General features: G+C 41.4%; 1 protein-coding gene across 9 annotated transcripts in view; it reads right to left on the reverse strand.

Annotated features, from left to right (window-relative positions):
* GANC (glucosidase alpha, neutral C) overlaps positions 1 to 26,290 on the reverse strand; it is a 78,171-nt gene that overhangs the window by 1,567 nt on the left and 50,314 nt on the right. For 7 of the 9 annotated variants that reach the window (XM_055435864.2, XM_055435865.2, XM_055435866.2 and 4 more), the window contains 7 exons: positions 21,805 to 21,869; positions 20,047 to 20,123; positions 17,443 to 17,517; positions 13,549 to 13,662; positions 12,209 to 12,321; positions 9,330 to 9,433; positions 2,093 to 8,723 (listed from right to left, as the gene is read on the reverse strand). In XM_055435864.2, coding sequence (XP_055291839.2) covers positions 8,614 to 8,723; positions 9,330 to 9,433; positions 12,209 to 12,321; positions 13,549 to 13,662; positions 17,443 to 17,517; positions 20,047 to 20,123; positions 21,805 to 21,869 — 658 coding nt within the window. In that variant the 3' untranslated portion in view covers positions 2,093 to 8,613. Of the gene's footprint in view, positions 1 to 2,092; positions 8,724 to 9,329; positions 9,434 to 12,208; positions 12,322 to 13,548; positions 13,663 to 17,442; positions 17,518 to 20,046; positions 20,124 to 21,804; positions 21,870 to 26,290 lie in introns of those variants that run through there. The other 2 variants (XM_055435867.2, XM_055435868.2) reach the window with 2 other exon arrangements.

Here is a 26,290-nt window from a genome sequence, read left to right on the forward strand (position 1 = left end):
TTGGGCTCATGAAATTGGCTCCTGAAAATATCTAGCTATCTGAAGACCTGTTCTGCTAGTTTCCCTCCTCCCCCACTGGAGCACAGTGCTTTATTTCTGCTCTCCACCCTGAACTCCTCTCATGGCGCGTTGAACGTCAGCAGCTGCAACAGTGCATGGTTTAATCCTTGTAGGGGTAGATGGCAAGTGTCTGTGGCAAGTGCCAGTTTGTAGTTGACAATTGTTAGAGATGAACCAAAGCTAATACTATTTTGGGGTTAAGCCAGGTTGAATGACATTGGTACAAATCAGTTTTCACTTTATGAGCATCTACTGAACATCTTCCATGTGTACAGTGAGTGTGTTTGCCCAGGACCGTGTGGTCACAGTCTCCAATCAGAGGTGTGGTGTGCCTACCTGCCTGCACTAAAAGAGCCTCCAAAAAGACTGACTTACCCTCAGGGTTAAACCTATAGAAGGTTCTTAATAAACATATGTTACATATCTGTTGAATGAAACTTCTCTGTGTGAGAAGAAATTTCTTCTGCTTCTTATTGCTTTGCCAATGCAATTAAAGTATCTTGGCTGATTTCCCCCTGGGAGGAGGAGCTGTCTCGAGGCCACACACAGCTGATCTTTCTTTCCTCAACTGTCTAAGCCAGCTCCATCTGTGGGTAATGAAGACAGGTATGTGATGGAGATCAGCCTCTTGTCATAGCAGGATGGGAATATCAAATGCACAGAGTGCAAGGTGGTATTCAGTTTGCTTTACCAATGGTTGTGGATAAAACCCCTACCAGATTAGCAGGTCCAGACTCAAGGTTTATTCATCTACACAGCTGTAGAAACTCATGCTGTCAGTAAGAAATTCAATCTGAGTCCACAAACAAAGGCAGATAAGGAGCATGTAAACAGCTGCACCGGAGAAGGCAATGGCAAGCCACTCCAGTACTATTGCCTAGAAAATCCCATGGATGGAGGAGCCTGGTAGGCTGCAGTCCGTGGGGTCGCTAAGGGTCGGACACGACTGAGCGACTTCACTTTCACTTTTCACTTTCACACATTGGAGAAGGAAATGGCAACCCACTCCAGTGTTCTTGCCTGGAGAATCCCAGGGTTGGGGGAGCCTGGTGGGCTTCCGTCTATGGGGTCACACAGAGTTGGACAGGACTGAAGTGATTTAGCAGCAGCAGCAGCAGCATCACTGTCTCCCACCAACATTTCTTTAACTCAACACTGTTGGAATTAATGAATTCATTTATAATTAGAACACCTGCCACTCATTACATGCCTACTGTGAGCTAGCTACTTCACATAGTTTTTAAAACTTTTAAATTAATTTTAGACATACAAAAAGATTGCAAAGACAGCACAGAGTTCCCAAATACCCTTCAATAGCCTCCCTTAATGTTTATACCTTATATAACCACGGTACAATGATCAAAACTCAGAAATGACTGTTGGTAAGGTACTATTAATTGAACTACAAGATATGTTTAGATTTTTTTCAGTGTTCCCACTATGTAGTTTTTTTTTTTCCCTCCTCTTCTGCAGAATCTGACCTGCATTGCATTGAATTGTCACGTCTCCTTGGTGTCCTCCAGTCCCTGACAGCACCACAGTCTTTGTCTCTCCTGAACTTGGCACTTTTGAAGTGTACTTGTAGGTATGTTGCAGAATGTCCCTAACTTGAGTTTGTCTGATTTTCACGTGATTAGACTGAGGTTATGGTTTAGCGGGAAGAATATCACAGAGGTTATAGGCCCTTCTCATCAAATCAGACGTGGGGGTACTTAATATTGATATGTTTTATTACTGGTGATATCAACCTTGATTACTTGGCAAAAGTAGTATCTACCAGGTATCTCCAAAGTGACTATTTTTTTCCTTTCATACACATGGAATACTTTGAGTCTGTACACAATCCTGCAGGTTTGATTAATCCCATTTTAGAGGTGAGAAAACTTGTGCTGCTGCTGCTACTGCTGCTAAGTCACTTCAGTCGTGTCTGACTCTTAGCGACCCCACGGACTGCAGCCTACCAGGCTCCTCCATCCATGGGATTCTCCAGGCAAGAGTACTGGAGTGGGGTGCCATTCCCTTCTCCAAAACTTGTGCTATCTACTGTATTTTTAGTTAAGTCATGGGAAAGTCACAGAATTTTAGAGATTATCTCTTTTCTTGAAAAAAGAGGAAACACAGGCCTAGAGAGATTAAATGACATGACCAAGATCACCCTGCCAGTTCACTACAGAACCAAGCTAGATCCTGGGTCTCCTGATAATCAGTGAAAGAGTAAATGTGAAACTAAGACTCCAGTGACTGCATTAGGCATAAGACCTCTGGATTCCTGTATATAAATAGTCAGGGCTTCCCTTCTCCTACCTCTGATGGGAGTGGAATCTAACACCATCAGCCGTGCTGAAAACAACTGTCGAGAAGCAGCTGTCTGATTCTGGCTGGCCTTGCTGCGACACTGCAGTCTTTAGCAAGGCTGGTCATAAGACAGGCAGATCTGATATCAGATGCCAATGTCTCCTTTATTTCTGCTAGAATGCCAGTTAAAACGGCCTCCATTGTCTATGGTTAAGACTGTAATGTTCCCAGGAGAGTTGCAGATGGCTTTCTATCCCCTAGGCTGAGAAGTTATTTTAGTCTAGAGTGCCATCTCCCTCCTACCCCCGGAATTATGCTGGGCATTCAGAGGATCATCTTAAAAGCAGAGTGGAATGCTTGATATTGCCATAGGAGTTCCATTACTGAGAAGGCTTTTAGGTAAGATGGTCGATTATGAGCTAAAAGCCATTAAACTCCAAATATTTGTGTTTTGACTGTGTTCCTGCTGTCTATCATTATGATACACTGATACTAAAAGGGATGTGAAAAAGTGAAGGAATTCTGCACAGAGACCAAACTCCAGAATTCCCTATGGCTATTCCCTATATGTCTGATAGGCCAATCTCAGTTAACCAGGATGTAAGGCTCCTTGGTCAACCCTTGCAGTCAGACAAGGTTGTGTGCTTTTATATGCGTCTGTGGGGAGACACATATAAAAGCACAGAGAGTGCTGCCATAGCATTGGCAGGGGGGAGGGGTGGGGGGGTCAGGGTCTCCTGGCCTGGTGCTCTGAGCGTGGTAGTCTTCCCTGAAGTATAGGACTTGGCTTGGCTGGCATTTCTCAAGTGAGGAACAGCTCATCTGATGATCTGAAGAGGTCTGCTGCATCAGAAATAAACATATTTTCTTGTACTAGAGTTGATTCTTTTTAATTATTTAAATTGAATTAAATAGTTGATTACAATGTTGTGTTAGTTTCAGGTATACACAAAGTGATTCAGACAAATATATATATATACACACACATATATGTATGTATGTAGGTGTGTGTATATATATATATATATACATATATATATTCTTTTTCAGATTCTTTCCCATTACAGGTTTTTAACAAGATATGGAATATGGTTCTCTGTGCTATACAGTAGGTGCTTGTTGATTATTTTATATATAGTAATGGGCATCTGTTAATTTCAAACTCCTAATTTACCCCTCACCCCCCTTTTCCCATTGGTAACCATAAGTTTGTTTTCTAAGTCTACGGGCCTACTTCTGTTTTGTAAATAAACTAATTTGTTTCATATTTTTAATTCCACATATAAATGATATCATATGATATATGTCTTTCTGATTTACTTCCCTTAGTTTGATAATCTCTAGGTCTGTCCATGCTGTTGCAAATGGCATTATTTAATTCTTCTTTGTGGCTAAGTAATATTCCATTGTATAAATGTACCACATCTTCTTTATCCATTCCTCTGTCAATGGACATTTAGGTTGCTTCCATGTCTTGGCTATTGTAAACAGTGCTGCTATGAGCATTGGGGTGCACGTATGTTTTCTAATTATGTTTTCACCCTTTATGGATACATGCTCAGAAGCTGGATTACTGGATCATATGGTAATTCCATTTTTAGTGTTTTAAGGAACCTCCATACTGTTCTCCATAGTGGTTTGGAGTTCATTCTTCTTTTTTTTAAATTTATTTTTGGCTGTGCTGGGTCTTCATTGCTGTGCACAGGCTTTCTCCAGTTGCAGTGAGCAGGGTTACTCTATAGTTGCAGTGCAAGGGCTTCTCATTGCGGTGGCTTCTCTCATTGAGGGGCACGAGCTCTAGGCTCAGTGGCTGTGGTGCATGGGCTTAGTTGCCCTGTGGCATGTGGAATCTTCCCAGAGCAAGGATAGAACCTGTGTCCCCCACATTGGCTGGCAGATTCTTTACCACTGGACCACCAGGGAAATCCTTGGAGTTCATTCTTAGCCCCATTTTTCATCCTATTTGACATGCCACCCTTATAACTCTTTACAATAATAGAAACCAAACTGTTTACAGCTACTGCATACTATGGAGATATGACTCGGCACCTTTGTTTTTAAAATTTTGCTTTGAAATAGTTTACAACTTACAGGCATGTTGAAAATATAGTATAAGAAGTTCCGGTACATGGTTCATCCAGACTCTTCAATTGTAACATTTTTAACACATTCTGCTGATTTTCTCTGTCTCTGTTTTTCTCATACATACATAAATTATATTCTGAGTCATTTTAGAGTAAGTTAGAGCTATGAGGGCCCATTACCCTTTAATATTCAATACTTCCATGTGTTTCCTAAAACAAGGAAATTCTTCTATATAATCATAATGCAATTCTCAAAATTAGGAAAATTACCGTGTAATCAAAATATCCCATTCAAATTTTTCCAACTGTCCTAGTAATGTCCCTTATAGTTTCAGGACAGAACACATTTGGTGTCATGTCTCTTTATTTCCTCCTTCAGTCTGAAACACTTCTGAGAGACCTGTTTTTTATGTCCTTCTCATTTTGCACAGTATAGGATGGTACCTCAAATTTTGGTTTATTATTTACTTAAGTCACTCAGTAGACATTTTATCCAAAACATACTTCTATGTTGATATATATAGGCTGTTATTTTAATGGTTGCATAACACTCCACTGTATGATAGGATTATATTTAACCAATCTCCTGTTAAAAGACATTCAGTTTATTTCTGGTTTTCAACAGTATAAACCACATTGCAATTAGTAGCTCTGAGCAATTTATCTGAAGTGGAATTGTTGGGTTAAAGTATGCAAATTAAAAATTTTGATGCTATTGCCAGATTGCCATCCTGGAAGATTATACGTATTCTAATTCTTCCAATGATGCATGAGAATGCTAGCTCCTATGCTAATATCAGTACTAGACATTTTCATTTTAATCTTGACCAATCAGGCACCCCTTATTGAATTTCTTTAAATATTAGTAGGTCTGAGTATATTTCATACTTACTTTGCCTGTTTCAATTTCTTCTGTGAATTACCTTTGCCCATATTACTTTTGAGCAGTTTCTGTTTTTAAACTGATTTGTCGGCTCATTTCAGGGCATTTAAGTCTTAAAGGAAAGACATATTACACACTCATTTTAGAGTTTTGTTTGAATCATTGCTGAAATGATTCTACTTTATTACATTAAATCCAGTTTCCTGAGAAAGCATATCCAGAATTAGCCACAACAAGGTAACTGAACACTGTAGATTGACTTGGCCGCAAGTTGGTCAAAGCTCTCTGGACCTTAGCATCAGAAAAAGGAGGTGGGGAAAGTGTAACAAGCGATTAAGAGCAGAGAACATTCGAGAACACCCAGGCTGTATTTTTCTCCATTCAATGTGTCTAGTTAAACCTTTCAGTATAGTTCTGGGTCAAGACAGAGAAGTTCCTCACTAACTTACTTTACAGTTCTTGTTACATTCCTTGTTCCCAAAATATTTTAAATGAATAGACATGCTATATATATTGATCTGAAGATAGGTCTTAATTATTCAGCTTTAAATGCTATTAAAAACCATAATTTATATTAGATAAAAACATTCAGCTTTTAGGTTCAGTTCAGTTCAGTCGCTCAGTTGTGTCTAACTCTTTATGACCCCATGGACTGCAGCACACCAGGCTTCCCTGTCCATCACCAACTCCTGGAACTTGCTCAAATTCATGTCCATAGAGTCAGTGATACCATCCAACCATCTCATCCTTTGTCGTCTCCTTCTCCTTCTGCCTTCAATTTTGCCCAGAATCAGGGTCTTTTCCAATTAGGTTGGCAGGGAAATCTGAAGTTTGGAAATAAAATTTCAGCCAATGAAGATTTCTTCCTTTCTCCTTAATTGTAAAACTTGCAGAAATAGGAATGAAGAATCTGCATATGTCTATGTGTACTTACATACAGTGCAAAGCTCAACTGATACAATGAAATGTGTCTACTGGGAAATGTACAACATTTACTATATCTGGAGGGAAGAGTCCTATGTCATAAAAGTCAAGCAGAAACAAGTATATTCAATTCTCAATTTTTAATCAATCCATCAGTCAGCCAATCATTACTAAAAGTCAAGTATAATGGTGCTCTGGCAGATATAAGAGAAATATAAAATGATCTTGGAGAACATGCCATCTAATAGGGGAACAAGACAGATGAACCTGAAACACTGAGGGACCATCCCTGAGAATGTTCATCCAACTGCATGTTATGTAGAAGTGGGGCTGCCTGTCAGAGAAGGGCAAAATCACTGCTTGTGGTAAAGGGGAGTTCTGGGTGTTAGGGAGTTAGAAAGGCTCTACGGGGAAGCGGGATTTGAGCTGGGCCTGGATAGACGGTAGGATCTGCATACATAGAGGGCAGGCAGTGGATATTGGGTCCAGGGAACAGAAGGCACTGGGGTGGCGGTTGGCAAGTTGCTAAGTGGAGGATGCCTGATAAGCAAGTGTGTATGTTGAGGAGGGCTGAGGATACGAGGCTGCCCCAGCAGATGCTGTGGCCACAGGGAGTCCCTGAAGACCTTCCAGGGGGCTGCTGTGGTATAGTGCTCCAGCCCATGCCGAGCTGATCCCATGCTGGGATCTGAGTCAAACATAAAACGGGGTATATTGATCCTATCCTTATTTAAAATTGTGATATTAATTTATCATGCTTTTTTTGTGTGTGTTGATTTTAAAAATATTGCATTAAAGTATTATTTATTTTGATTACTGTGAATTTGGGCATCCCCGTAAATTTTCTGTCTCAGGCAAGTGTCTCACTTACCTCACCTCAGTCTAGTCCTATGTTCTTATTCTGAAGTTTGATGGTGGGTATTTATGTTCTTAATTTAAATTATAGTTTACTCATGTTACAAATAATCTTTGGGCAGTAGAGAGTATTTAATAAAACCAATAGTAAGAGACTAGAATTTTAAGAAGATTAATTGGGAACTTTGGAGACCCAAAAAACATGACAAGTAGAAGAATCCCTTTGTGCTCTTGATTCAGTCTCTCACTTTAGTTCAATCACTCAGTCATGTCTGACTCTTTGCGACCCCATGGACTGCAGCACGCCAGGCCTCCCTGTCGATCGCCAACTCCTGGAGCTTGCTCAAACTCATGTCCATCAAGTCGGTGATGCCATCCAACCATCTCATCCTCTGATGTCCCCTTCCCCTCCTGTCTTCAATCTTTCCCAGCATCAGGGTCTTTTTCAGTGAGTCATTTCTTCGCATTTGGTGGCCAAAGTATTGGAACTTCAGCATCAGTCCTTCTTTTAGGATTTCCTTTAGGATTGACTGGTTTGATCTTATTGCAGTCCAAGGGACTCTTGAGAGTCTTCTTCGATACCACAGTTCAGAAGTATCAATTCTTCAGCGCTCAGCTTTCTTTGTGGTCCAACTCTCCCCACTTGTGATCCAAGTCATCCATACATGACTACTGGAAAAACCATAGCTTTGACTAGACGGATCTTTGTTGGCAAAGTAATATCTCTGCTTTTTAATATGCTGTCTAGGTTGGTCATAGCTTTTCTTCCAAGAAACAAGCATCTTTTAACTGCACGGTGATTCTGGAGCCCAAGAAAATAAAATCTATGACTGTTTCCATTGTTTTCCATCTATTTGCCATGAAATGATGGGACCAGATGCCATGATCTTAGTTTTCTGAATATTGAGTTTTAAGCCAGCTTTTCAGTCTGTAAAGTAGAGTACTCCCTGTTGCTGCAGTACATACAGTGCAAGTAGAAAAGGGTTGCCTTGCCCATGTCTAAGTGGGTAAAAGAGATCCGGGTCGGGTGGTTACCAGAGGCCACTGTCTACTTCGAGAGAGACCTTGAGCAGCTCAGGTGCTGGAGCTGGAGTGGCTCAGCCGCATGGACTGAGGCAAGCTTCCACAAATGGGCCACACAAGGTGGGCTTGGCCCACCTGTCACTTGAAACAAACTCACCCAGCTGTGCTCAAAGAGAAGCTCCTCACTGGGCCACAGCACATACCCCAGGCCATGGCCCAAGGAGCAACACGAGGTCTGTGAATGCTATGTCTCTGGGCCACTTGCATGTACAAGTGGTGTGTGACACCAAGAGTATGATTCCCAGCACATCTAAGAATGTAACATCTGAAAAATCTGAAATCTACTGTTGACTAATAAACTGTGACTAATGAAAGATGACTTTAAGCCAGAGAAGTCAATTAGCATGTGGCCCAAATTGCAAAAAAGGCCCCAGGGAAGGCAGAGAGGCGCAGCTGCTCCTGGCTCTTGCCACCAGGTGCACCGCTCTGTCACTGGATGTGCACCTTCCAGTCAGCACCAATGTTCAGCGAGAGCTTCTCCAGGTTCAGGGTGGATGTTGTGGCATGGTATTTAAAAGCCACAGGCTGAGCGCTGCCATCTAGAGATCCAAACAGTAAAAGGGAAAGTCTGTTGACTATCCAGGAAAGAAATGTCTTTTCTTTGAATTTAAAAAGTTTCTGTCTCTATCATAAAATCTTATATTCCATATAGGAGGATCCAGATTAATACCACTTGTACTCCTGGACTTCCATGAATTTTTAAAACATGAAGCACTCCAGTGTTTTGAGTAAAAGACTAAATGAAAAGGAATTGTAAGGAGCAAAGTGATTTGTCCAGCAAATTCAGTAGGTTAAAAAAAGATACATCCTGTCCCAGGTCCTTTAAGAAATTCAATAAGTATCAGTAGGATTCCCTACGACTTTAGATACCTACAGTTTAAAACACATATTCAGAGAAGTTACAATATTATTTCAAGCCCCAAATGATTTCCCTCAGGAAAATATTAACAGCTTACAATAAGCAGAAAGACAGTTGATGAAGAGAGAAGCAGGATGACCTCGTCCCCTCTAGATACTAGTATATCTGACTCTTGCCAGAAAGAGCAGAGTCCACTTGGCTAAGCACATTACATCAGCTTTAGACTGACCATCTCTTCATGGAAAATACTTCTATGCTTAAAGAACCAAGTGACCTGTTTCCTCACCAGCTGAGTGGGCAGTCACAGAAGATGGCTGCTTCTTGAGGCCCAGGACCAAGATCTGCTCCACCACACAGTTGCTGGGATAGTGACCCCTCTCGTCAGCACAACTGAAATAGATACAACAAATGGCATTAGGAAAAGCAGAGGAACAGGGGTTTGGACTGGCTACCAGATCACCATCCCCTCCCTTCTTTCATGCCTATGGAGGCATGAAACATATAGCTGTCACATTTACTAGGATGAAGAGATGGAAAAAGATGACTATATGTGAAGACAAGCCAGCCAGTGCACATGTGCTCAGTCATGTCCAACTCTTTGCAACTCCATGAACCGTAGCCCACCAGGCTCCTCTGTTCATGGAATCTTCCAGGCAAGAATACTGAAATAGGTTGCCATTTCCTACTCCAGGAGATCTTCCTGACCCAGGGATCAAACCTGCATCTCCTGTGTCTCCTGTTATGGCAGGTGGATTGTTTACTACTGAGTCGTCTGGGAAGCCCAAGCTAAGCAGTAGTCTTCCTCTAACAAGCCATTTTGAGGGACATCACTTAAGGACACTGAAGTCCCAAATGTGACTTGGATGTTGCAAGCAAATTGCAAGAAATCGGATCCTTAATTAATGTTTGAATAGATGAATAAATGGGATTGATAGGAATTTATACTGAATTCTTTTTCATTTTTCAGAGAACGAAGGAGAGGAAGATGAAGACAATAGGAAGGGATGTTCATAGAGTGATTGAAAAATACTCCCAGGGGGCTCCAGACCAAAGTAGCAACATAAGAGGCTCCCAAATTTCCCTTTTCCTACAGATGCACTGAATATAAAGCTACACATGGAACAATTCTCTTTGAGAGAAACCAGAAAACTAGCTGACTGACTCCTGCACATTGGGTGACTGAGAAAATACCACATCAAAACAAGCAGGAAAGGCTGAAACACACTTTCCATATAACTCCCACCCCTGGCATGTTTGCGTGCTAAGTCACTTCAGTTGTATCTGACTCTTTGTGACCCTATGGACTGTAGGCTCCAGGCTCCTCTGTCCATGGGGATTCTCCAGGCAAGAAAACTGGAGTGGGCTGCCATGCCCTCCTCCAGAGAATCTCTTCAACCCAGGGAATGAACCTGTGTCTCCAGTGACTCCAGCAATGTAGGTGGATTCTTTACAGATGAGCTACCAGGGAAGCCCCACCCCTGGCATAGTCCCATACAATTGGGAAGGAATTTGCAACACCTAGCTTCTCCAGAAAAAATAAAAGGTTTGGATCACACTTCTAGTGTCCAACCTTTCAAGGCTCCCACCTGAAGGGATAGGCCCTCAAATCACCTCGCTCTGAGAGCCAACAGAGTTAATTACAGCAAATAAAGAAGCAGTTGTTAACAGGCAGTGTGGCTATCCCCCCAGGGCTCAGTGCAGAGTGCGCAGGCAAAAATATCCATCTCCCAGGTTCTTCCTGGAAAGGATCTAACTGCATACTTTCCCAGCTACTGCCTGAAGGTTCTAATCAGCCTGTATCTAGGTGATGACTAAAATATGCCCCTTTGGGACACGGATGGGTCTCAGCATATCCTTAACTACTGGCAGTCACTAAGAACAAACACGGTAGTGTGGATAATCACAAAGGTCTGGAAGCTATAAGGAGCTCAGGACAGGCTGATCAATGAGGATCATCTCCTACATGAGGCCAGTCTGTAAAGACTGGAAGACATGGCTGTCTTATCTAATGTGAGAAACAACACCAGGAGTCAAGGCAGATGAAACAGGAGAATATGTTCCTAACAAAAGAACATGATTAATCTACAGAAACTGACCTTAATGAAAAAGAGATAAATTGTTTACCTCATAGATAATTCAAACCAATGGTCATAAGGATGCTCACCAAGTTCAAAGAGCAATGCATGAACAAAATGAGAAGTTTAATACATATGGAAAATATTAAAAAGTACCTAACAAAACACAGACCTTAACAGTACAAGAAGTGGACTGACATATTCAACAAAGTGATGAATGGCATCACTTATATGTGGAATGCGAAAAAAAAGGAAAAAAGAGTTGAACTCATAGAAACAGAGTAAAATGGTGGTTGCTAGCGGCTAAGGCGGAGAAGGCAATGGCAAGCCACTCCAGTACTATTGCCTAGAAAATCCCATGGATGGAGGAGCCTGGTAGGCTGCAGTCCATGGGGTCGCTAAGGGTCGGACACGACTGAGCGACTTCACTTTCACTTTTCACTTTCACACATTGGAGAAGGAAATGGCAACCCACTCCAGTGTTCTTGCCTGGAGAATCCCAGGGACGGGGGAGCCTGGTGGGCTTCCGTCTATGGGGTCACACAGAGTCAGACACAACTGAAGTGACTTAGCAGCAGCAGCAGCAGCGGCTAAGGGGTGGGTGAAGTAGGGAGAGGCTGGTAGAAGAGAAAAGACTTTCAGTTATAAGACGAATAAGGTTTGAGAATCAAGTATATAACATGACAAATACAGTTGATAATCCTGTATTGCATAATTGAAATTTGCTAAGAGAGTAGAACTTGTGTTCTCATCAAAAGGCGGAAAAAAAGGTTAAACATGTGAGGTGATGGTCATGTTAATCAACTTGATGAGGGGAATACTTCCACAATGTGTACATATATCAAGTCATCACACTGTATACTTTAAATATACTACAATTGTATTTGTATACTATACTTGTATATTTACATTAAAATTTTATTTCTAAATCGTACATTAATGAATCTGGAAGAAAAGATGAAAAATACAAATGGCCTTCATCATTAATTTTTAAAAACAGTACCTGAAAACATCAGCTGTGCATTTAAGGATAGCAAATGGATGGCATAATTAATTTGTGAAAGCACATGGCTCTTTTAGCCGCCATTACCTGTTGGTCAAAACACCTGAGGAAAATGAAAACTTCCTGTGCAAGAATTGCTTCTGGTGGAGGTATTGGAAAGAATGGCCATCATCGAGATAGAATTCACCCATGGCAGAACCCTGGAGAGTGAATCACAGGGAGTTAGCTCATGTAATAGCTTTCTTGGAAAAGACTGTCCCTCCCTAAAGGAAGTAACTGATTAAAAAATCTGTGAAAAATTATGTTGAACAACTGCTTAATATTAAAGCTGTATAAAGTAGTCATAAAATATATAAACACTCAATACCTATTTGTGAAATAATATGAATAAGGAAGTCACACAAGAGGAGGCACAGAGAGTTAGGCTTTGTTGAAAGAGATTTAAACTGTGAAGTATGGTCAGTGGCATAGGCGACTTCAAAAATACTACCCTAAAATGTGACAACAGGTCAAGAAATGTTCACCCAATGAAACCGAAGTTAAAAGGAAAAAGTATATAATGGACAAGATCAGCTATCTTTAGAAGAACCTCCATTTGGAGAATGGTGCCTAGTTGCTACTGTCTTTTGGTAGGAGGATCCCTTTTGCATGTCAGACAATGTCACAGCAGTCCATAGGCAGATCCCTGTTACTGACAATGCTTCATGAGTTATGGACCTCAAGTCTCCTGTAATTTATTCCATGGCCTCCCATGGGCCCAAGGCCCATAGTTTGACCCAAGAAGACATGCTTAAAAGAAATGGATGGAAAAGAAAGATGTAAGAAAAAGAAAGTGAATTATAACATTTGCTTAAGAGTAAGGATTTGTGTTTGACACTGTATTTTGGCAAACAGTTTGGAGAGGAATCTGCTATAGGCCTCATTCAGCCCAAAAGATCTCCTCAAAAGAACAGATCAATTCTGGATCCTTCCAGACCTTACCCTAGGAGATTGTAGTTGTTTGAGCCATTCAATGAGAATGAAAGTTGTTGTGTGGGGGGCTACAACCCTGGAATGTTGCATAGACACAGGACCTTTTTACTGGAGACTGAGAGTCAGGGCTAATCCACATGGCAGGCTGCCTGTGACCCAATGAGCTTTCAGTCCAGTGGTAATCAATGCCAAGCTGCAGAGCAAACACAGGTCACAGTGCCCCAGAGGAAATTTCTATCATTTCTAGTTCTCAGAGTTCCCTGAAGAACAATTCCAGGAAAGTTAGAAAAGTTGGACAATGATGCAGAAATGATTCAAAATTTTGATTTCTAGACAAACATCAGAAGCACCTATCCCATAGATGGGCTTTACCACTTTTATACACTCAAGGCTACCACTGTAAAGAGACAGAGTCATAACAAACAAGAGGTGTAAAAGTAATATTTTTCAAGTACCTTAGTGCTTAGAGCCACTCGGAGTCCATATGGGGAATCGGTCATGAAGCCTGTGGATCTTCCTATAGTGGTCTTTACTGGTACCACACTTCCACCACGTTGAAACACTGGTATCTACAATAGGAGAATACTCTCAGAGGAGGATTCATATAAGGCAATTTCAAAGTAGGCTTTTAAAATATTTCATTATATATATATTCTTTTTTTAAAAAATTTTTTTATTTAGTTTTGGCTGTGCTGGGTCTTTGTTGCTGCGCGTGGGCTCCCTCTAGTTGCACTGAACACAGACCACCCTCTAGTTGTGGTACACACACTTATTGCGGTGGCTTCTCTTGTGGAGCACAGGCTCCAGAGCACACAGGTTCAGTAGCTGTGGTGCACAGGCTTAGTCACCCTGTGACATGTGGAATCTTCCCAGAGCAGGGATGGAACCCATGTCTCCTGAACTGGCAGGTGGATTCTTAACCACTGGACTGCCAGGAAAGTCCCATTATACATTCTTTATAAATGTAGACTCAAAAGCAAAATAAATTTGTGAACACAAATTCATTAGAATAGGGGAAAATATCTTTATGTAGGGTTTTGTACTCTCCTCGGTTTCAGGCATCCATCTGGGGTCTTGGAACATATCCCCCCTGGGAAGGGGGTCTACTGGATTCTTACTTTTCTCCCAGCTTAAAGCTTACCACAGGCCCTGGCATTAAAAGGAAAAGAGTTCAAATATTAAAAATGGTTCATTTAAAAAATTATTAGGGAAAACTTCGCACCCTCCATCAACTTATTATCTATTCTGACTATCCTATAGGTAGCCTTTCCTCCTTTGTATTTTTAATTTTCCTGTCAATATAACAAACAAGTTTATTTTTAGGGCCCTGCTAAAGAGGGGATTTTTACGTTTATGCAAGCAGGCCCCAATATACATGTGTATATGTTTATAAAAGATGGTGGTTTCTTGGTTTGGGATAGATGACTGTTGTCCCTACTTTAGCCTATACACTTCTTGGTCCCTGCTTCCCTGCATCACTAGGATGACTGGCTCAATTCTGAGGGTGAATCTGTGAAATTTCTGTTATAGAAGCTGCCAAGGCCACCTGATGTGACGCTGACAACAGGCCTGTAGGCATGGGTCTTCTGGAATAGCACTCCCAGCAAGGACACCCCAGTAGGTTCCGTGCCTCCCAGTGTAGACCTCTCTTAGGAAGCTCCCTGGATCACGTGAGGGCTTATACTTTGCTCTGAGTAAGCTGCAAGTGGGGAGAAGAGCTAGAATACAGTAGGCACCCCCTTCCTCCATGGGGGATACATTCCCAGACCCCCAGTGGATGCCTGAGACTGAGGAGAGTACTGTACCCTGTATAATGATACCTTCCCCTATACTAATGGGGGGGTAGCATACACAGCTTCGATCTGCTGGACAGAGGGATGAGTCATGTCCTGGGCAGGATGAAGCAGGATGGCAGAAGATTTCATCATTATCCTCCAGGTAGCAAGCAGTTTAAAACTTATGAATTATTTCTGGAATTTTCCATTTAGTGTTTCTGGATGTTAATACTTTTGGGCCGCAGGTGACTGAAGGTAACTGAAACTGAGGAACATGAAGCCTTGGATTAGGGGGACTGCTGTATACATAAACTTGGCAGTGAGGGTGGAGTAGGCAAGATGTCCACCGTCTGCTTGATTTGCAGCAAGAAGTAAAAGCACATTTACTTCCCCACCCTTATCAGTCAATTTCTTCTTTTATTTTCCTTCAAAGAATGAGGCAGTAAGTTAATATGGATGGGCCCTGGAGTGGAAGTCTAATTGACCTGGGGGTCTTATCTCAGTTCTGCCACAATTTAGCTGAAATCCTGGACAAGTAATTTAACTTCTCTGAACCTCACTGTCTTCACCTGTAAACATGAGGGATTCAAGCAGATGAATGTTAAGGTCTATTCTAGATCTGCAAGTTGGTATCTGAAATCATTTTCTCTATGTGAATGTGAACGTCTTAGTCGCTCAGTCATGTCTGACTCTTTTTGACCCCAGGGACTATAGCCTGCCAGGCTGCTTTGTTCATAGGATTTTCAAGGCAAGAATATGGGAGTGGGTTGCCATTCCCTTCTCCAAGGGACCTTCCTGACCCAGGAATCGAACCCAGGTCTCCGGGTGGATTCTTTACCGTGCGAGCTACCAGGGAAGCCCCATTTTCTCTATAATGGAGTTCGTATTGCTGTTGAGAATGAAAAAAAAAATAAAATACACCTATTTAAAGATTTTCACACTACTTCAGGTCTCTGGTAGTGGCTGTGATTCAGTTGCAGGAACAAACTTCCCTTCAGAAATGCAGCCTGGGGGACTTCCCTGGTGGTCCAGTGGTTAAAATCCACCTTGCAATACAGGAGACTCAGGTTTCTATCCCTGGTCGGGGAACTAAGATCCCACATCACACAGGACAAGTAAGTCTGCACACTACAACTAGACAGTCCGTGCCCTGAAACTAAAGATCCCGCATCACACAATGAAGACCCCGAGTGCTGCAACTAAGACCTGATGCACCCAAATAAATAACAAATGAATTAATTAAAAAAAAAGGAAATGCAGCCTGGATGGGCCACTCTGGGTCTAACATCATAACTCATAGCCTCCCCTTGGGCCTAGAGGTCCAACTGGAAACTCATGTCTCCTGACTTGGTCCTATAGAAGGACTTTCTGTATGGTATGTGTGCTAGCACCGTGTTTACTCCCTGTAGTCAGTGTGATTATTTTTCTTAGACATACAAAGGTAAATAAATGGGGAAGAACTGTTTGTCTTCAGTGTTCCAAACTGTGAAATCAGAGTACATGTTATTTTTATACTCTTTCTTTCCCCCTCACATTTTGGCAATTTTATTGATAAAAATTCACATGTCATACAATTCATCCATTTACAGTGCACAATTATATGTTTTTTCGTATATTCAGAGTCATGCAAGCATCAGCATAATCAATTAAAAATCACTGCCCAAAAGAAACCCTGCACCTATTCATGGTCACTCGCCAGTGCCCCCCAAACCCTCTCCCTGCCTTCAGTTCTGTGCTGTATGCTGTGCTTAGTTGCTCAGTTGTGTCCAACTTTTTGTGACCCTATGGACTGTAGCCCACCAGGCTCCTCTGTCCTTGGGGATCTCCAGGCAAGTACACAGGAGTGGGTTGCCATGCCCTCCTCCAGAGGATCTTCCCAATCCAGGGAATCTTCCAAACCCAGGAACTGACCCAGGTCTCCCAAATTGCAGGCGGATTCTTTACCATCTGAACCACCAGGGAACCCCTCTACTAATCTACATTCAGTCTCCATGTGTAGATGTTACTATACACTGACGTCCTTGGTTCTTTCTATGAAGGTACATGTTATGAACTGAATGTGTCCCCACAAAATTCACATAGTGAAGCCCCAAGTCCCTGTGTGACTGTATTTGGAGACCTTTACAGAGGCAACTTGGAGAAGGAAATGGCAACCCACTCCAGTATCCTTGCCTGGAAAATCTCATGGACAGAGGAGCCTGGTGGGCTGCAGTCCATGGGGTCGCAAAGAGTCGGGCATGACTGAGCGACTAACACAGAGGTAATTAATATTAAATGAAGTCATAGGAGTGGGGCCCTGATCCAAACAATTAGTGTCATAAGAGACACAAGAAGAGCACACACTCCCTCTACCATAAGAGGATGCATCAAGAAGGTGTCTGTCTCCATGCCAGGAAGAACTCCCTTACCAGGAACCGAACTGGTTGGCCCCTTGATCTGGGGCTTCCAGCCTCCAGAACTGTGAGAAATTAACTTTCCATTGTTGAAGCCAGTCAGTCTATGGTATTTTGTCATGGCAGCCTGAGTAAACTAATCAGCACAACAGGTAAAAATAACAGTCTGAAAATAGCTTACAGCGTCCAGGGTTACTGGGATCTTTATTGTACACGCTCCTTTCCAGTGAGCAAATGTCTTAGAGTCATACCAAATCTGAAAAGAAATAGACCCTAGTGAAAAAATGTGTATAAGCACATTTTGCTCATGATTTCTTTATTTGATAAGACATCCATTTATTTGGATTGCAAATAACCAGAAAGCTAAATAAATATAATTAAAAAAATTTGTAAGTATAATTTTAAGAATCTTGAATAGAAGTTAGAGAGAACATATGCTTTTAAGAAAATCCCAAAGGACTAACTAGCCTAGTAAAGTGATGGATTAAGCCGAGTAAAAGGCCATTCATTTTTTCATTCATCCATCCAAAAGTTATTTACTGAACAACCTACCATGTACCCAGCATTGCTGGATATACATGAGTGAACAGAAAGACACAGAACCTGCCCTCATGGATTTTATAGTTCAACTGACTTATAAAAACATAATGATCTTACAGTGAAAAAGATGATGGAAGAGAGAAAACTACAACAAAACAGAAAAGCACACTGCAAGCAAATAAATTACAAATGAGGCAGGAGAAAAGGAAGCGTCTGACAGGGAAACAGACCTTAGAGAAAAACAAATGGAAATTTGGATTACTAATACAGTGTCATTTTTTAAAAACAGAGTACAATTCAGGGATGAGGTTCAAACTCTTATCCGAGATGCCCATCAAGGGGGTTTACTTGCTACAGTGCCAAAAAGCTCCTGCCAAAGTATTTTGATGGGATAAATCCTTAAGATACTATCTTAAGGATGAAAAGAAAACCCTTTTCTCTCTTCTAGTCCAATATAATTTCTGACAGCCACAGTCCACCTCCTGGGATTACCAGAGCCTGTATAAAGCTGGGATGTTGAATCTGTCACTGTCCTGCCATGACTGTGAGAGGGCTGTGCCCTGACAATTGTCAGCTGCAGTGAACTCTCAATTCAACTGGATCAGTCCTACCTTGTCATAAAGTATTAACTCTGGCTGGATTCAGTTTCCTAATGTATTGTCAAGGATTTCTGTGTCTGTGTTTACAAGGGATAATCCCTTAGCTATCTTTCCTTGTAATGTCTTTATTTGGTGAATTCTAGTAGCTCAAGATAAAGAGTTGGTGGGAGTGAAAGGTTAAAAAAAAAAGGATTCAAACAAGATTTGGGGATTATCCATCAACCATTTCCAGTCTGATTGAAATGAGAGGCATGGGGTGTGTGGTACCATAATCAAAGATTCCCAGCCTAAGAAGGGTACAACTGGTACAAAACACCATGTAGATTAGACCCAGAGCTTAGTTACTGAGCTCCTCACCCAGCAAGTACTTACAGATGGCCTACTATGTGCCACATGTCTGTCTAGATGCAAGGGATACATTAACAGATAGGCCATTAATGCGAGGCCATTAATAGATAAAAATCATGGCCTTCAAAAAGCTAACATTCTAATGGGAGAGATAAATAATAAACAAAACATAAAAGTAAATATTAGGATGTTTAAAACGGCATGTTCTACAGAGATAAATAAAGGATGAAGGAGAACTGGACAGTATCAGGAGCAGTGGGAGTGGTCTGTGATCTTAAAGAGGGTGTCAGAGAAGGCCTCCCCAAGAAAGAGATTCGCAGGAGAGGGAATGTGCTGTACAGAAACACGGGAAGGTGACAGCCAGGCTGTTAGATAGCTCTCTGCCCATTGTGGTACTTTACTATCTAACCAGCAAGAAGCAGCTTAGCTTTCCTACCCAGGCTTTGGGAAGATGTAGCAAGAGAAACAATCACAGAACACTCCTGGAAACAGGAGTGTTGAAAGAACAGGCTACATAGTCATAACAGTGTGATTGAAATGAAAATAGGTCATTAATAGAAACTGTGGCAAAGTCAGACAGTGAGCTAGTTCCTCTTAATGGGAGCCTGCACTTAGAATTAATTTAACAAACTCTTAGCAGAAATGCTTGGCAAGCCATTTCATTTAGCTGTTGTAATATTTAACCTTTTTCTCAGGTTTCTGCTTCGCAGGGGAACCTTTGTATAGAGCTCCCACCTTCAGAACTACAAATTCCTAGAGAAACCAAGCAGAAAGAACATCATTCATGGGCTTTCTGTAGAAAAGCTTGATTATTGTCATATCAATGATGACAGGTGTAGTGGGCTGAATGGTGGCCCTTCAAAAAGATGTATTTGCTTCCTAATCCCTGGAAGGAGTGAATATTACCTGTAAGGGAACAGATTTGACTAACTTGAGGATCTTAAGGTAAGGAGATTATCTGGAATTATTTAGATAGGCCCTAAATATCATCACAGTGTCTTGTAAGAGACAGATGGGAGAGGAGACACAGACATACTCAGTGAAGACGGAGGCCTAGACTGAAGTGAGGTGGGTACAAGCCAAGGAATGCCAAGAGTGCAGGCAGCCCCCAGAAGCGGGGAGCGGGGAGCGCGGAGAGTGGCGTGGCACAGACTCTCCCTCAGAACCTCCAGGAGGAACCAACTCTGCCCACGCCGTGAAGCCTCCAGTACTGTGAGAGCATACGTTTTTGTCGTTTTAAGCCACCAAGTTTGAAAGGAAGAGATACACACGTAAGGTACGCGGTTGTTTACTGTTACCTCACTTGACCCTGGCAGAAACACATCAACCACAGTAGCTTTTGGTTCTGTGACTGGATGAACCAATAAAGCACTTCCTGAAAAGTGGAGAAGAAATAAAGTTGAATATCATTATGAGAGGTCTGAAAAAATCCCTTCTGTTTAAAAAAATTTTTTTTTTAATTTATTTATTTGTAATTGGAGGATAATTGCTTTACGTTATTACGTTGGTCTCTGCCACACAGCAACATGCATCAGCCTTATGTATACATATGTCCCCTCCTTTTTGAACCTCTCTCCCACCTCTTACCTTCCACCCCATCCCACCCCTCTAGGTTGTCACAGAGCACAGGATTTGAGCTTCCTGTGTCATACAGCAAATTTCCACTGGCTATGTAATTTTACACATGGTAATGTGTATGTTTCAATGCTGCTCTCTTAATTGAGTGCTTTTGTGGTTTCAAAGACCACTCAACTGAACTTCTTAAAGGCAGAGATCCTGGTGAGTTGAACCAATGATTCCTCAGGGAGATGTAATGTTAGTTAGAAAGAGGACAGGTGATCAGAGGTGACTGTATCACTGCCTATCATTAACCCACTTACGGTGTGTTAGGATTACAGGGAGGGACCCTGACATAGTCCAGCATAGTCTCACTTTGTGCACAGCTGTAGTATGAAAGCACCATTTCACTTCTCCAAGTGCTTCATTGTTTGCTATATGTGACTTTGAATGTGGCGAGTCTACAACTGTGACCCAGAAGTGTGTCTGCATAGATATTCAGGCCCTCTTTCTTGGGCAGGTATCATCAGAAAAACTATAATTCTCTTAAAGGAAGTCTGGATTATTAATTTTGTTTTGATCTTGGCACTAGCATATGTAAAATTCAGCCAATTGCAAATTCACTATTTAATTCAACAAATATTCATTGAATTCTGCTGAGTACCAGGCACTGTGCTAGGCTCGAGGAATGTAGCTTCAAATTAGACAGACATGGTCCCTGCCCTTATCAAGTTTACTGTCAAAAACAGATATTAAACAAGTAATTACAAATTAATTAGAGCTAAGACAAATAGTAACCAGCTAAAGTACAAAATGGAATGAAAATTATGTATTAAGAGGGACTGACTTTGACTAAGGCATGTGGAATTAGATATTAGGAAGCAATTTTGGTCAGGAAAATTTTCTCTAAGGAAGTAATAGCTTTTTAACTTGAGACCCAAGGATGAGTGGAGACCTAAAGAGATAGGTTTTTATTTGGGGGGTTCTACTCTTTAGAAACAGAATTCACCTTTTGGGCAACTCTCTGTCAAGCCTGGCCTCTTGAATGCATTACCCAAATGATAAACTTTCCTGTTCTAAATTTGATTAACCTCTATTAAAGAGGCCAACCAAAACCAAACAAACAACCCCAGTCTTGTTTTGTATATGAAATAAGCTCTTCTGGGTCTTTACAAAGATAACTATCTGGTTTACTTTTTTCTACTTCCCTTCCCTATGGTGGTATCTTAAGGCTTAGAGGTGGACCCTGAACAAGAATCCCAAATGGCATTCACAAACGGAATGGGTTTATATGACGTTAACATGTTATGAGAAGCATTACATGACAAAAGAATAGAGTTGGGATCCCACTAATACACTAAAAATCTTGGTGATGAAATTTCTTTTCTTTTTGACTTTGAGACTAGGGATTTTTTTTAGTGTTCCTATACTAGAAAATATAATAAGAAAAACATAATTATAGTATTTATCATAAGTAAAATTAATCCAGAAATGCTCACCCAGCATGTATTCATCTTCCACACTAAAAGTCTCTAATTCATTAGGGAACTCTACCCACAGAGGCCTGGGGAAAAGAAAAAAGAAATTTCTTACTTCAACATCATTAGATTTTTTTTTTTTATAACTCAATCACTTATATTTTCAGTTTTATAACTATTCAAAGGAAATTGGAAAAAGTCAAGACTCTTTTCATATGAGTCAAGATTTTATGAGAACTGGTTGATTGTTCTTGTTGTTTAGTTGCTAAGTCTTGTTCAGCTCTTTGCAATTCCATGGGCTATAGCCCATTAGGCTTCTCTGTCCATGGGATTTCTCAGGCAAGAATACTGGAGTGGGTTGCATTCCCTTCTTCAGGGGATCTTCTAGACCCCGGGATCGAACCCAGTCTCTTACATCTCCTACGTTGGCAGGTGGGTCCTTTATCACTAGCACCAACTGGGATCCCCTTGTTATGATTACTATATACTTTTCTTGTGTGAAAGAGCTATCTGTTAGCTTAAATGGTCCAATTAAAGCTTGAGAATTCTAGTACCCGAAACTTCTCGTTCTCATTGTTGAGCACTAAATTACTCTGATAAGCATAATCGGAACTTTGCCCAAGTCCAAATGCCTAACATGTTTGGTGTAAAACAAACTGTTTTTTTAATTAATTTATTTTTAATTGCAGGATAATTGCTTAACTGTATTGTGTTCGGTTCAGTTCAGTTGCTCAGTCGTGTTGGAGTCTTTACGACCCCATGGACCACAGCACACCAGGCCTTCCTGTCCATCACCAACTCCCGGAGTTTACTCAAACTCATCTCCATTGAGTTGGTGATGCCATCCAATCATCTCATCCTTTGTTGACCCCATCTCCTCCTGCCCTCAACCTTTCCTAGCATTAAGGTCTTTTCAAATGAGTCAGCTCTTCACATCAGGCGGCCAAAGTACTGGAGTTTCAGCTTCAATATCGATCCTTCCAATGAACACTCAGGACTGATCTCCTTTAGGATGAACTGGTTAGATCAATCTCCTTGCAGTCTAAGGGACCCTCAAGAGTCTTGTCCAGCACCACACTTCAAAAGCATCAATTATTTGGCCCTCAGTTTTCTTTATAGTCCAACTCTCACATCCACACATGACTACTGGAAAAACCATAGACTTGACTAGATGGACCTTTGTTGACAAAGTAATGTCTCTGCTTTTAAATATACTGTCTAGATTGGTCATAACTTTCCTTCCAAGGAGTAAGTGAAGTGAAGTGAAGTCACTCAGTCGTGTCTGACTCTTTGCGACCCCATGAACTATAGCCTACCAGGCTCCTCGGTCCATGGGATTTTCCAGGCAAGAGTACTGGAGTGGGTTGCCATTTCCTTCTCCAGGGGATATTCCGGACCCAGGAATCGAATCTGGATCTCCCGCATTGTAGGCAGACGCTTTACCGTTTGAGCTACCAGGGAAGCGTCTTTTAATTTCATGGCTACAGTCACCATCTGCAGTGATTTTGGAGCCCCCAAAAATAAAGTCAGCCACTGTTTCCACTGTTTCCCCATCTATTGTCTATGAAGTGATGGGACCAGATGCCATGATCTTAGTTTTCTGAATGTTGAGCTTTAAGTCAACTTTTTCACTCTCCTCTTTCACTTTCATCAAGAGGCTCTTTAGTTCTTTTTCACTTTCTGTACTGTATTGGTTTCTACCAAACTTAAATGTTGGTAAAACTGAATTTTATAATATAGAATCTGTGCCATTTTTTAATTGTCACTGCTTTTCATGCATCCTTCAGTTCAGTTCAGTTACTCAGTCGTGTCCGACTCTGCAACCCCATGAATCACAGCATGCCAGGCCTCCCTGTCCATCACCAAATCCTGGAGTTCACTCAAACTCACCTCCATCCAGTTGGTGATGCCATCCAGCCATCTCATTCTCTGTCATCCCCATCTCCTCCTGCCCCCAATCCCTCCCAGCATCAGACTCTTTTCCAGTGAGTCAGCACTTCACATGAGGTGGCCAAAATATTGGAGTTTCAGCTTTAGCATCAGTCCTTCCAATGAACACCCAGGACTGATCTCCTTTAGAACGGACTGGTTGGATCTCCTTGCAGTCCAAGGGACTCTCAAGAGTCTTCTCCAGCACCACAGTTCAAAAGCATCAATTCTTCGGCGATCAGCTTTCTTCACAGTCCAACTCTCACATCCATACATGACCACGGGAAAAACCATAGCCTTGACTAGACGGACCTTTGTTGGCAAAGCAATGTCTCTGCTTTTTAATATGCTATCTAGGTTGGTCATAACTTTCCTTCCAAGGAGTAAGCGTCTTTTAATTTCCTGGCTGCAATCAGCATCCGCAGTGATTTTGGAGCCCCAAAAAATAAAGTCTGACACTGTTTCCATTGTTTCCCATCTACTTCCCATGAAGTGATGGGACCAGATGCCATGATCTTAATTTTCTGAATGTTGAGCTTCAAGTCAACTTTTTCACTCTCCTCTTTCACTTTCATCAAGAGGCATTTGAGTTCCTCTTCACTTTCTGCCATAAGGGTGGTGTCATCTGCATATCTGAGGTTATTGATATTTCTCCCAGCAATCTTGATTTCAGCTTGTGCTTCTTCCAGCCCAGCGTTCCTCATGATGTACTCTGCATATAAGTTAAATAAGCAGGGTGACAAATATACAACCCTGACGTACTCCTTTTCCTATTTGGAACCAGTCAGTTGTTCCATGTCCAGTTCTAACTGTTGCTTGCTGATCTGCATACAGGTTTCTCAAGAGGCAGGTCAGGTGGTCTGGTATTCCCATCTCTTTCAGAATTTTCCACAGTTTATTGCGATCCACACAGTCAAAGGCTTTGGCATAGTCAATGAAGCAGAAATTGATGTGTTTCTGGAACTTTCTTGCTTTTTCCATGAGCCAGTGGATATTGGAAATTTGATCTCTGGTGTCTCTGCCTTTTCTGAAACCAGCTTGAACATCTGGAAGCTCACGGTTCACGTATTGCTGAAGCCTGGCTTGGAGAATTTTGAGCATGACTTTACTAGCGTGTGAGATGAGTGCAATTGTGCGGTAGTTTGAGCATTCTTTGGCATTGCCTTTCTTTGGGGTTGGAATGAAGCATCCTTAATCATCTAAGTGAAAAGAATTGGTTTTCCTTGTTTTCAAGTTGGCAACATTTTTGGAGATTTCAGAAACTTGTGTGGTGTTTGGGTTTTGTTTTATTGTTATTGTTGTACACAACTAAGTAGGAGGCATTTGGGCTTATTAAAATCACAAAACTTTCAATATCTCTGGATATTAACTTCATGGTTCTAATGTTGCTTTCAATTTCATGAGGGAAAGATACCTTTTAATAAGAGAAACATTTTCATTTTATTAACTAGCCTTTGTAATAATCTATTCGTTTGCTATTAAATAGTAACAAAGCATCTAAACTTGGCTGATGTCTAAAATCACCAGGAAAACTTCCAACAAACATAGATCTCTGGAACTTAACCAAGGGACTCATAATAGGTTTGGAGGTCTGGCCTGGGAATCTGCCTTTTAAGACAAGCTCCCCGGTGATTCTGCTCTGAGTCAGGCTGAGGAACAGCTGATCTAGAGGTCCTGATGTACTATGTGTGTCTCTGTGTGTACTATTCTCTAACCCAGAAAGTTGGCATTCACATCTTGCCTTCAAAACAGAATCAGAATATAACTTATACATCAGGAAAAGCCATAAGGGTAAGAGAGAGCTAAGATTGGCAGAATAAGTTGTTCTTCATGAGAGAAGGCTTGTGGGTGTGGGGGATGAAAAAGCTACTTTCCTCTATCCTTGTAGGTTTTTCTGACTGGTCTAAGAATTAAGTTGACAAGACAGAGTTTAACAGTAGAAAATAAAATTTAATGATGTATAAACAGGAGCTCCATAAAAATATACTGCCTAAAGACAAGATAGGCAATTGAGGCTGATATAACACCTGAGAGAAGGAGAAGTAAGTGAGGTTTGGGACTTCAAAGGGGAGGAAGGAAACTTCCCCTGGCAGTCCAGTGGTTAAGACTCTGTGCTTCCCCTGCAGGGGGCATGGGTTCTATCCCTGGTCTGGGAACTAAGATCCCACATGCCTCATGGTGCAGCCAAAAAAAAAGATAAAAAACCAAAAGTGAGGCAAGATATTCACTTGGAGATGGAAAAACAAATGTTTAACAAACATTTGCTGGGCCATGCAAAGACAATGGGATACAGAGAGGACTTTAGTTCCCAGCTTCCCGCTACTATGCTTAGCTCATTATCCTTGTAGGTATCTCTGGTGATAATATACTTTCTGGACCAAGCTCTTTAGCTAAATTCTTGTAGGCATTTAAGGATGAGGTTAAAAAGAAAGACTTCCTGAGCCTTTTGTATGTTTAAAAACAATCAGCTTCTAAGAATCCTCAAGCCGAAAAGACACATTTTGGGGTGGCATGTTTTGTTTCCCTACATAGGTTAAATACTAGACGAACTGAAGTACCAAGTCACTTTATCTTTTCT

This window comes from Moschus berezovskii, chromosome 9 (assembly GCF_049115385.1).
Source record: "Moschus berezovskii isolate FMDL1 chromosome 9, NW_MosBer_1.0, whole genome shotgun sequence".
NCBI classification, from domain to species: Eukaryota; Metazoa; Chordata; class Mammalia; order Artiodactyla; family Moschidae; genus Moschus; species Moschus berezovskii.